General features: G+C 32.2%; 1 protein-coding gene across 1 annotated transcript; it reads left to right on the plus strand.

The window, feature by feature from the left end:
* The first annotated feature begins 6,858 nt into the window (after positions 1 to 6,858).
* On the plus strand, positions 6,859 to 13,176 carry LOC134715809 (peptidyl-prolyl cis-trans isomerase B-like). Its single transcript, XM_063578263.1, has 5 exons — positions 6,859 to 7,113; positions 8,153 to 8,269; positions 8,667 to 8,772; positions 9,877 to 10,061; positions 12,123 to 13,176. Exons 1-5 carry the CDS (start codon positions 6,901 to 6,903, stop codon positions 12,255 to 12,257), a joined length of 756 nt encoding a protein of 251 aa, XP_063434333.1. The 5' UTR covers positions 6,859 to 6,900; the 3' UTR covers positions 12,258 to 13,176.
* Positions 13,177 to 13,510: the final 334 nt, after the last annotated feature.

Consider the following 13,510-nt stretch of genomic DNA (forward strand, 5'->3'; position numbering starts at 1 on the left):
TACCACTTAAAACATATGTAGGGTATTGTTAGCATTTCAAATGTCGGGTAAGGACAATGAACATTTTATTTATGATATTTTGCACTATTAAATTTCTTATTTAAAAATATAAAATAAAAGTATACAAATTTAAAGATTTATGAATACAAAAGAATAATTGAAACGTTTGACAGACTTTTAAAAATAGTAAGTTGAACAAAGAAAGTAATACTTGTACTACAATATTTAAGTACTCTAAATCATTAAAAGTAATGCAACTTCATTCACAATAACGTAATATATCAAACCAGTTGTCAACATATCGACTCATTGCAATGTCTTATTAAGTTAAGAGTGTACTTTTAGGGTTAAGGCATTTTCTGATGTACAAAACCTTTTTATTGGATCTCAAGTTTACTAATTATCTTGCGACCGATCGTTCAATGATATGAGTTGAGGGAGAAATTCAAGTACACAAAACATTTAATACATCTATTTATTTAAAAGGAATAACCATTAACCCTTTCATTTCTTTGACTGAAAGATACATGAAATAAATTTTAAGGTGTACCATAGCCGTTTTATAACGATATTTGGATTTAGATATTTTTTTCTTTTGTTTAAGTCATCATACATGTTATGTTACAATATTTCTATGTACAAAAAGTTTACATATAATATGTTATGCTCTCTGTGGTAAACATGATTGCTACCAAACTGTCAAAAAACAATTGGTTTTATATGTACCATGTCTAGTCCTCAAACCATTTACTTAATGAGAAGAGAGAAAACTTCAGGAACAGAATTTTCGCCACCCACTTGACACCATTTGCAAGTGATGTCTTCAGAAACGATGATTGTTCGTCGGAAGGAAACTAATTTGGCTTACACGTGTTAAGAGATCTTCATATCTCTTTCTTCTGGGATGTTGATAACCTCGGAGACGAAACGTCCACTAAGTTGCAATAAGTTGTTTCCCAATCCACTATATAAAATGATATTTTTTAAACTAAATTTACTAAATGAAATTATTGAACTATAGTGCAGTACGTGATTCCTTTGAATCAATATTCAAAACTATTCAAAGATACCGGTCGGAAATTTTTATATGCCGAAGGCACGTTTTTTCTAACCAGGAACTCATTGATGGCGCTCAAATCAAAACAATGTCACACTGGTTTTTTTTTTTCTTTAAATATAAACAAAAACAATAGTGCGTGTTTTTGGTAATGTTCAAATCTCATTTAATGAGAAAACATTAAGGTAAAAAAGATTAAGGAAACGCACGAACATCAAAAGGAGCGATACTTGGTGTTTCGATAAATAGGCATCTCTTTTAATGCATGTATCACAATCGGGACGATAGGACACAAATCGATAAAAACACTTGTCCTACCTCCATGACAAATATGTTATTTCCCCCAAACAACATCGTTTGTGTGTGTACATGTAAAACTCATTACATTAACTGCTTGATAAATGAATTAGTTCTTGACATATTTCCTCACAACACTTTAATACCAAAGAGGAAATCTTGGGTTATCATGATCTGATCTATATTCCTTTGGAATTTCAACCAAAGATGAAAAACTGAATCATCCATCACAGTATTGGATACCTAAATAACATAATTATCCTTACAAACAACGGTATATTGCTAGGTCTTCCAAGTCCTCCACGAAACCTCTTTCATCTTTCTAAATTATTAACGTCTATCTTATCAGCAATCAAAGCCGGGCTTCAGCGTTATTTTGAAACTGCCTATTCTAGAGGTGGCGTGAAACAGATGTGGATACTTAAAAATCCAAAGATATTTCAGGATACACACAATCTGGGATTCTTTCATCTTGCAATAGTACTAAAACATTTGACTTTTCTACACTTTATACAAGTATTCCCTATTCCAAACTTAAGTACAAATTGAAAGAGTTGGTATTGCATTGTTTCAAAAAAAAGATTGGCCAACGTAGAGACAAGTATATTATCTTAGGAAGGGATAACTCCTACTTTGTAAAGGATTACTCTGATTTAAACAAAAAATTCTCTGAAACTGACATTATCAAGATGCTTGATTTCTTGATTGACAACATATTTGTTACGTTTGGAGGACGTGTTTTTCAACAGACTGTCGGCATTTCAATAAGAACAAATTGTGTCCCTCTTCTTGCCGACTTTTTTCTTTATTATAATGAGGCTGACTTTATACAGGAACTTCGTACTATGAAGAAAGATACGAAGTAAGCAATATACTGTAACTTTACTTTCCGCTATATAGATGATATATAAATCAAAATTTGTTGACTATGTTGAACGCATCTATCTCATCGAACTAAAGATAAAGGATACAACAGATACAGATAAGTCGGCCTCATATCTTGACTTACCTCTCGAAATTGTTATTGAAAGCAAAACTTTACGAAAATAAAGAAGAGATAATTTCAGCGTCCCCATTGTGAACTTTCCATTTCTAAGTAGCAACATTCCAGCAGCGCCTGAATACGGAGTATATATCTACCAATTGATACGATATTCCAGTGTTTTATTTCCTATCATGATTTCCTTGATAGAGGATTGCTGCTCACAAGGAAGTTATTAAACCAAGAGTTACAAATGTTGAAGTTGAAATTATTCCTTCGTAAATTTTACGGACGCCAACACGAGTTATTTGGCCGTTATGGAATAACCGTTTCACAGATGATATCAGATATGTTTCTTACGTTGTAACTACAATCCCCTTCCCTTTTCATGAATGTGACCTTCTGAATTAGACTATTTACCTGGTTTGTAATGATATGACTAACACGACGGGTGCCACATGTGAAGCAGGGTATTTTTACCCTTCCGTGGCACCTGAGTTTACCTTTAGTTTTTATTGGGGTTTAGTTTTCAATGTTGTGTCATGTGTACTTTTATTTGTCTGTTTGCATTTTTTTATATTTTTAGCCATGGCGTTGTCACTTTATTTTCGATCTATGAGTTTGACTGTCCCTCTCGTATCTTTCGACCCTCTTCAAGACTTCAACTGAAATGTATGCGGTTCTGCTTGAAACAAACACGTGCACACCATAAATAAACGTCACAGACACGCCAAAGGCACGGATTATCGTCCAAGATACGACCGGGACGCGTCTCAAATACGTTCAAGAGATTTTTTTTCCTTCGTAGCTTGCATTCCATCTACGTTAGACCAACGCCAGACATACGCCAATATGCGTTACTTGAACGCCCGATAAACGCTTAGTAATGCTTCTTGTACGCCCAATACACTCTTAAAGCTCGTTGTGCACACGATACAGATGATTTACAGGTTGAATGCATCCAAAAATACTAGCGTATTGGCAGCGTACAGGATTTTTTTAACACGATCAGCGTACGTCGGAGCTATATAAAGGCAACGGTAGTATACCGCTGTTCAAAACTCATAAATCCATGGACAAAAAACAAAATTGGGGTAACAAACCAAAACTGAGCGAAACGCATTAAATATAAGAGGAGAACAACGACACAACACCGAAACGCAACACACACAGAAACAGACCAATCATCAGACAAAACACCACGAGAATAACAAATGTAACATGAAAACCAAATACATGAATTTGGGATAGACAAGTACCGTGCCACGTCTTATCTCAATATCTCAAAAATAAGAGAAAACACAAACGACTCAACGTTAAAATGCAACACAGAGAGAAACGAACAATATTATAACAATGACCATCTTCCTGACTTGGTACAGGACACTTTTAAAGGGGAATAAAAGTGGTGGGTTGAACCTGGTTTTAAGGCATGCCAAACCTCGCACTTTAATGACAAAGTTAAATATAACATTTAAATGACAACATAATATTACAGGACTACAATACAAATAAATAGGAGAACATATTAGACACAGAAAAACATGATTAATAGATAACAAAAAGCATCAGGTTTAAAATTCAATACGCCAAAAACGCGCCTTGTCCACACAAGACTCACCAGTGACGCCCAGATATAAAAGATATAAAAGATATACGCTGATGTGTGACGCCGGTATATATATAAAACTAGTGTATAAACAATGCAAACGAATCAAATAATGAACAAAGATGCATAACTCTAGAAAGACGGATGTAAATTTAGTCTGAATAAAAGTGCATTTGAAAAAAAAAATGAAAATGGTCAAAATGATAAAGAGGTTTTCTGATATGAACCGTTATATAGGTAGATACAAATTACACGAAACTCGAAACTTATGAAACCAGTTGATCTACACTAATTGCGAATACTTGGACAACGTATTTCCAACGGTACGAAACGAATCTCGATGTTAACTGACTGACGAAGACAAAAACGCAAGCCAATCCGCATACGGAATGTATAAAAGAGACGAAGTGAAAATTGAATGGTACAAATTAGAAAAAAAAAATTAAAAGGGGGATCAAGCAAACGTGTCTACCTTAGGCGAAAGATGCCAAAAGAATATTCAAGGAATCGATCATGAAAAAAATATTGCCCTTTTTATCACTATTGAAACATCTTTTCGCATAATCATTAACTTTCCCCTTTTTTATGTTAATTTGGTCTTTTTAGTGTCAGCTCCACTGAACGTCATGCATAAAGAAAAATTCAGTTAAATTAGTTATATACTAAAAGATGATATGCTACTGCATGTTTAGAAATTGACCTTAATTGATACTTATACATCGTTGAATTGGGGTAAACGGCGGAAATTTAATTCATAGAAAAATATTCTATTGATAGATCGAATACTAATATTTATGATGAAGTTGTCATGAAGCTTGCAAATCCTTGTTAAAGTGTTGCTGCTAGTGAAAAAAGATTTAATTCAACTTAAAATAAACTTTATAAATTCTTAATTTTTGAATAGGTAACTTTAAATAAGGACAATAATATGTTATAAATCCTGTGACTGTCAGTACCGAAGCAATGACTTTTAAGCCGATGATACACTCGACGATTAACAGTATATCAGCGTTGTTGACCCGGGTTTATCATTTTAAAATACTTCAACAATATATTTTGTTAAGGAGTAAGCATTTGAATACTTTTGTTTATGTACTGACACTACTTTAGTGTGTTATAGTGGTCTCCGACAGTGTAAGCGTAAAAGAAGACGAACATGTGACGAGGTAAACAAAAAAAGCCACACGAGATACAAGGTATGTGAAATTATATCTATTTTATATCAACTTCAAGGATTTGAATAGTAAGACTACTATACAAATCCGTGGTTACATAACGCATAATCACAGAGCGCTACTCATGATTGGTTTTTGAATTTATTTACTATGAATAATTCAAATATTTTTTTTATGATATATCGTATTTAGTAAAATATTCATATAAGATCAGATACATTTTATTTCCAATAGAGGACCCATTATAGGCATAGTCAGTACATTAATTTTTTTTATATCAAACAATTGCAGTAAACAATACACAAGAAATGATACAACTGGAATAAAATGCTTCGCTGAGCATATATACTATATCAATGTCTAAATTTATCAAGTATTTGTATAGCAGTGGCGTTTCTAGGGAGGTGGATTGGAACCTCTCTTTTTTTTTACGATTTATACACTTGAATATGGACATATGGTTGTCATCCCCCTTTTAATTGTTTAAGAGTCTTTTAAAAAAATGACTGGATCCGTCTCGAGGATCCGTCCCTGTATAGTATATTACTTGACAAATCTTTGCTTTAATAAAATAATATATAATTGACTAAGGATTTGTACACTGTAAAAATCCTTGATTTTACTGAATATGCTGTGTGTTACCTGGGTCATTGACAGGGGCGGATCCAGGATTTCCAGTTAGGGGGCGCAACTTTTAATTTTCGCCGAGCGGAGCGAGGCGAAAAAATTTTGGAGTTTTTTTTTAGGTAAAATTATTGAAATATTCATTAAGGGGTGAAATGAAGATATCTCGAACTATTGTGTGTTAAAATTAGCAAGGAATTAAAGTTTCAAGCCGAAACCACCTTAATCCACACTGGACAACAATCTACAGACAGACAGGCGGACAGACGGACGCAAAGTGAGACGAGACAGATCACAATTGCTCACCTGACCAATATATTTTTCAAACGAAAAGTTCTACTTTTACCAGCTATTTTTAATTGTCCTTTCATGCTATCTGTTTTTTACTTTTTTGATTTTCGGAGGTCGTGTCAGACTTTACTGTGTTTGCCACAAACAACTAAAATCAAAACGAGATGCATTTACGCAGTTATATTTATTTTCTTTGGATCCCAAGCATACAGTAATACGGTATAGAATTCGGCTAAATATTTAGGTTGCAAGTGAGAGAAAAAAAGTATAGACACAGAGATCGATACAAATTAATAAACAGTTTTACTAACCTTTCGCTTGAAACAGTATTTTACTTTCATTATGGATATTATAAAAGAATCTCACCTGCCGACTGTTTTCTTGACCGTGTCATGATGCAATTGTGAAAGTGAGTAAGGGATGTTTTGGAACGACGATTATCAAACAAATTGATTATAAAAACCGCAAATACAATGTAACATTTGTTTTTACTTTAATTGCTAAAAACCTATTATATGTGTCATCAAAAAACAGCTCCGCGTTTGACACGTTCCTTTGAAATTATTTATAGAACTTTACTAAAGCGTAGGTTAGTTGATTAGTTATCACGTTCATTCTGTTAAACTGACTGTTTTATATACTTTGAATGTTAAAAAAGATTGAATGGTCTCTTCTGATACTTAAATATGTTGAAGTCAACCTATGCTTTGCAAATTTTAGGGGGGCGCACGCCCGCCACGCCCCCGCCTTAATCCGCCCCTGATTGATTTGCCGTATAACAGTAAACTGCATCGATAAATGAATGACACGTGGAACGCGGACGTCAACGAAAACCATGTTCAAATTTTCCCGCCACTAACACTTAATGAATTTATCAAATACCAATCAAATCAATCCACCTCACATTTGTACCGTGTTACGAACCGGCAAGCTGAATTTCTTAACGAACGACTGCACACGTTTACTGCTAAGGAGGAAGAAAGTCATAGCAGCAATGATTTTGGGGTGCTTTCTAGTGATTTTTGTTGTCCCGTCGTATGTTTTTGGTGCTTCTAAAGGCCCAAAAGTTACTGACAAAGTAAGTTCACTTAGTTGTAAACAAAAGAAAGTAAAAGGGGGAGGGGAATTGTTCAGTTTATAATCTTTTGTTTGTCGTTAGTTTTGTAGTATTGTTTAACATAAAATTATGTTCCTTGCTTCCTTTACCACCATAGATATCACGTATATATTTGGAGTTACAGCATAAACAAGTAAAGCAAACGCCATTTAAAAAAGGGGGGGGGGGGGGGGGCTATAACCCAGGACAAAAAAAGGAGGAGGGGTGTGTGGTGGTGGTTGTTCAAACAACATATCCCAATTCAAAATTCAAATGCATTGGTTGTCTAAAAAAAAAGGGTGGTTTCAACCCCCAGGACCCAAACCCTCCCCTTGGATTCGCCACTGTAAAGGCTTTGATTTCACATACTCAGGCACAGCAAGGATTTGTATAGTAACTTTAATAGCAAGACTATATAAATCCTTGGGCATCCCCTTCTTTTGTTCTAGGTTAGCCTTTTTCAACATTTCCTGCAGATATATCATGTAGATAATTACATTTATAGTTAATTTTTTTGTATTTGGAGTTGTGTACACTTTTTTAGGCGTTTATATAATTTATTTATTGTGCACATATATTGTTACTCGGGACCATCCAGCGCCCTTGTGGGGAAAATCGTTGACTACTATTCAGACATTTATATATATATATATACTGTGAAAGTACTTTTTTTCTTGGGGTACTAATTTTCGTGGTTTTCGTGGATGACCGTATCCAAAAAAATTTAAGAAATGGCAAGATCAACATAAAAAGAGATGTACATTTACATGTACAAGTCTGACATCAAGAAGGATTAAGACATCCATAAAAATAAGTCCCTACACGTACTGTATGTCATGAATTCTTTTCGAGTCAAATATATTGGAAAGTGTTCCATTGCAGAAGATACACATTGTACCCAAAGACTTTTGTGAGTAACAATGGCTCTTAAGCATGTTTAGAGCCACTAGTTTTATCTATTGGTACCTCATGTTTATTTTTGCAATGTATCATTTTATTAACAATATTTTGTTTTTAACAGGTCTATTTTGATATAGAAATTGGAGGAGAAAAAGCTGGCAGAATTGTAATTGGTTTGTTTGGAAAGACTGTCCCTAAAACTGTGAAGAATTTTAAAACATTAGCAGAAGGAACTGAGGTATGGATAAAAAGGCACATTATTGTAATGATTATGTATTTCTTACTTGAAGATAGTTGGAGATACTTAAAGAAAAACTGAAACTTAAATATTTATTCTTCTTTGGAGAAATAGTAGCAAATTTCATGATTATGTGATATTTTTGATTTAAAGTTTATCATGCTTATAACAATATTTCTTTAGTGATATATGATGACTATTTTGAAGAAGAAGATATAAAAGGTGTTGACAAGAATACAATAGGGTCAACTTAAAACATTAAGGGTTTAATACAGAAAATAGATATCTTCATTTTTTTATATTTTTTTTTATTTTAAGGAACATACATGTACATGAAAATTCAAAATGACATAAAGAATTTGAAAAAAAGTAAAAGATATTTTCCATGTTATTTCAGGAGAGAGATGGTAAACCATTAACATACAAAGGAAGTAAATTTCATCGAGTTATTAAAGATTTTATGATTCAAGGAGGTGACTTTACAAGAGGAGATGGAACTGGAGGTTTGTATTATGTAGAGGAAGAACTATCTCTTTATCATGGTATAAAAAAATAGAGATGAATATAATGGAAAATGAGACTATTATCCACCAGAGTTCATATGATGTGCTTTTACACATTTAAAGAACTATTGGTCACTGTACAAGCTTCAACAATGAGCAAAACCCTTACGATATAGTCAGCAATAAATGGCCACACCATGAAAAATGTGAAACAAATTTAAGCAAGAAAACCAACAGCATCCAGCAACAACCACTGAATAACAGGCTTCTGACTTTTGAACAGGCATATAAAGAATGTGGCACTACATGTTTTTGAGTGCTCAACCATCCCTCTGACCATACTAAGTAATTTGTCACCGCACAACAAAAGAACAAAATGTTTACAATTTTCTGTCCTTTCCATCTGCTTGAATTTGTCGTATTTTATAACAAAAATATTCATCCAGTAACAAAACAATGTTAAAAAAAACAAGATTAAACTGTTAATTCAGAAATTTTTGTTATCAGGGTTATTATGGTTATTGCAAAAATTGCTACAGAAGTTTCTAAAAAATAAAAACATTAAAATTTATTTAAATTTGTATGCAGCATGTCTTACAATAATTTATTACACATCTTAATTTATTAATTACAAATGATAGTGAACCAATGCCTGCTGAGTGTGTAGTAAGATATAGTCCCTAAAAACAGTAAAGTGGATACCTCAGGTATGCAGGGTTGTTAAGATAAAGCACATAAAATGTAGAGTCTTATAACAGGAAAGAGTGATAAGACTCTACATCTTATATATTGTTCCAAAATTCCAATAATAAGTACACATGATTTTTGGAAAACATTTGGTGGTTTTAAATATATAGTTAGACATAGCCACGAGCAAGTTAACCTTGTCAAGAATTCTTGTCAGAAAATAAATTAGTCAAACATATATGTATTTTCTGCAAACAGGTTCACTCCAGAGGATTTAAATCATTAGTATTTTATATTGGATATTAGATTTAACAAGCTGTTACCTAGTTTGTATAACACAATACATATGATAATTCTGTTGATAGTTATTTAGGTAATTAAAATATATTGATTTTCATTTCTCTTCTCTTTCTAAAGGTAGAAGTATTTATGGAGAAAAATTTGCTGATGAGAACTTCAAGCTGAAGCATTATGGATCTGGATGGTTGTCCATGGCTAACGCTGGTAAAGATACAAATGGTTCTCAATTCTTTTTAACAACAAAAAAGACCGAATGGTTAGATGGTAGACATGTTGTTTTTGGAAAAGTTATAGAAGGAATGGTAAGATGGGATTATAGAGGCTTTCCTCATAAAATCATTGGTTTAGCATGTTTAGTTGGGGTTTATTCTGGTTGTAAAATGTAAGAAGTTGTTTATCCCTTTTCATTCATAGATAAATGTTAATGCAGGATTAACTGCTTTGTGTTACTTTCATGTAATACACTCTTTCTTATTTACATATTTGATACAGCCAAAAAGAATATTATGGAAATAACAAAAGGAAAGTGGCTATTTCATGATTTTGAAGGTACCCTGTAGTAGTCTTATAGTAAAATGATTTTAGAAGGGTCCAATACCATGTTACACTAGAATAATTTCATAAGTACGTCTGAGTCAGTGACAACTCTACAACAGATTTATCCATTCATGATAGCCATCAATGATGGTGATACATGGCTGTGTACATTATGTGTATACAACTCGTCTAAACATCAACCCAACAATGTTAAATCTGTAAAGGAGTAGGTCCGGTAAGGACCCATTTCGGCCTCAAATTTCAGTTTCATCTGACGAAAGATTTTGACCACTTTTTAAACACTTAAGTGTCTATTTCACTTGATTCAATTAGGTTTTGTGAAAGATTGTATTTAATTTAGTCATTAAAAACGATCCGATTCAAGCTCAAATATGAAAAATCTCTCAAATATGCAAAAAAACGTCACTTTTCAGATAGTTTTTGTCAAAAATGAAAGTGGCCGCATCCGTGTTCATCCACAAACTTTATATATGTTATGTATTATCATAAAATACAACTTACATTTCAATATTAAGGATGAACACGAATGCGGCCACTTTCGTTTCACACGGGAACCGTCTAAAATTTAACTAAAATTATAGAATATTAAAGATTTCAGTAATTTAGCACGACTTAATGGTACTACAACCCGATATATGTGCATCGTCTTGTCAAAAACAGCCCATAGTTATGTAGCAGAAGTATTCAACTGTCCAATAAATGACTAAAAGTTTACATTTTAACAAATTTGTAAAACTGTTATTTTTTGGGGCCAAAACGGGGTCTTACCGGACCTACTCCTTTGCTTTTGCGAGAATTTTTTTTTACAGATCTAACATTGTTGGGTTGATGTTTAGACGAGTTGTATACACTAGAATAATTTCATATATACTGTAACAATTATGGACCTTTACAACCAACTCTAACCATTTTGATTAAGACCTGACTTACCTCTATTATCATATAAGGATGGAGTTTTATATGTTATTCCATCAGGTCTAGAGTGATTAAGGCTGTCAATTTATTCAGTTAAATGGAAATTATTGAAAAAATACAAAATAAATTATGATCAAATACTTTTTCTAAGGCTCGCAATACATTTTAGATAAAAATGAAAACAGAAAGGGAATTACAATGATTGTTTTCCTGTTTATCAAATAATTTTTGGCTGTGCTATCTTAACTGGATGGGGGGAAATATGAATATCTTGCTTTTATCATGTATATTTAGGGAAAAAACACATAAAAGAACAAATTTAAGAAAAAATTGTGTCATAATTTTTGATTTACTACGAGATGCCCATGAAATCACGGTACAATCCGACAAGTGTTAAAACAAAGACTTTTTAAATTGTTTGGGGCAGTATGTTAACCATGTTAACTGAGCATGTGTGAAAGCGTTTAAACCACGGATTGATAACAGTCTCTAAATTTGGATATTTCTTTAAAAAAAAATTGACATTTTCTGTGAAAAAATTACTGTTTCAAAAACAAATTTTAGAAGAACAAATCATTATATTTATACTTGATATCACAAATATTTCCGATTTTGTATAGTTTCAGTGGAGTTGCAGCTCAATGAAATTTGTCTCTTTCTTAAGTAGTATAGAAGTCAAGGAAATCATTACATTGAATCAAGCACATGTCCATTTAGATCAAGAATTTCAAGATTTGTTTTATTTAAATGATGTAAACTGAAATATGTAATGACTAATGCTACACTAAAAGGTGAAGTTTCTCCATGTTAACAGTTATTTAATAATTCTGTTCAAAATTACTGATATTCAAATTAAATTTGATGTGACATGTTTCTTTTTTTTATTACAGAGTGTAGTAAGAAAAATAGAGAGTAATCCGACAGCAGCTGGAGATAAACCTAAAAAAGATGTTGTTATAGCTGAATGTGGTTCATTACCTGTAGATGAACCTTTCGCAGTAGAAAAAGCACCCTCTGAAGAATAAACAGACATTCTCATTTGACCACATCTTGTATAATTTCTAGTTTTTTGGGTCCTCTTTTTACTACTCCTATGAAATGTTTTTGCCATATAATGTGCAAGATTGTAAAATTGTGATTGTATCTGCATGTATGAATTAAAAGAAAAATCATGTTTAGTGGAATATAATGACAGACGTGAGGTTAAATTTGACAAAGAACTAGAAATTATGTAACAAGGGCCTGTGAACATTTCTTTGAATCTAAATCTATTTCAGCCATTTTAAATTATTCACCCTCACTTTAGTAATTTTGTAAAAAGTAAGTTTTTTGTTTTTTTGGAAAAATATTAGAGTGATGTTGATCATGTTTAAAAATGAAGCAAATTACAAAACCTAAAATGAAATTACCCACAATCATTGAAAATTTAAAAGTGACCAACTCCAAGATGTACATGTAGAAGAATGTTTATCATCCTGTTATAATGATGTTATCTTCTCGTATACCAGCAATAAATAGTGCTCATTTTATACAAAATAGCCAAAATAGTTTGTTTTTTATATCATTGCAGTCTAATTATTATAATACTTTTTATTATTAACTGCCTTTTGTTTTTTGAGTGTTGTAAATGATTTGTTTAAAAACAATATATATATTTTGGTTAATCATATCATTTTTCATTTCTGTATACAAGTGCAAGAACTAATGATCTTGTTTCTAAAGTTCAAATAAATTTGTACTTCATATTTTTCTCCAAAAGTTAAATCGTAAGCTTTTTTTTTAAAAGTTATTGTTCTCAGGTTAAAAGATGGAACATATTTGTAACAAATAAATTATGGATAGACAAATATATGTAGAATTTGTCATGAAAAATATATTAGCATTTAACATACAATTCTCAGATTATGATAAAAACTTTTTACATTAAAACATAAAAAAAATAAGTTTTTGGTGTGTTTATTTCATTTAAAAGTTTCTTCAGAAGGCCAAGTGAGCTTTGGAAAAGTTTGCTTACTTAACATGTAATATTTTTCGGATATTTTCGGATCAAGGAGAACCATTAGTGGTAGGCCAATGTTAATTGGAAATTAGTTGTATAAACATTTGCACATCTCATATTCATGGAGAATATTTCGCCCCGCCCTCTCTGTCATGGTCTATTGACTGTGAAACAATTGTTTAGTTTGTAATTAGATACACTACTAATGTTAATAAGTCAATGATATTTGGTATGGAATTTATTGATATTTGCAAGTCTAATTTCCATGAAGATTATAAA

Source organism: Mytilus trossulus, chromosome 4 (genome assembly GCF_036588685.1).
Source record: "Mytilus trossulus isolate FHL-02 chromosome 4, PNRI_Mtr1.1.1.hap1, whole genome shotgun sequence".
Taxonomy (NCBI): Eukaryota; Metazoa; Mollusca; class Bivalvia; order Mytilida; family Mytilidae; genus Mytilus; species Mytilus trossulus.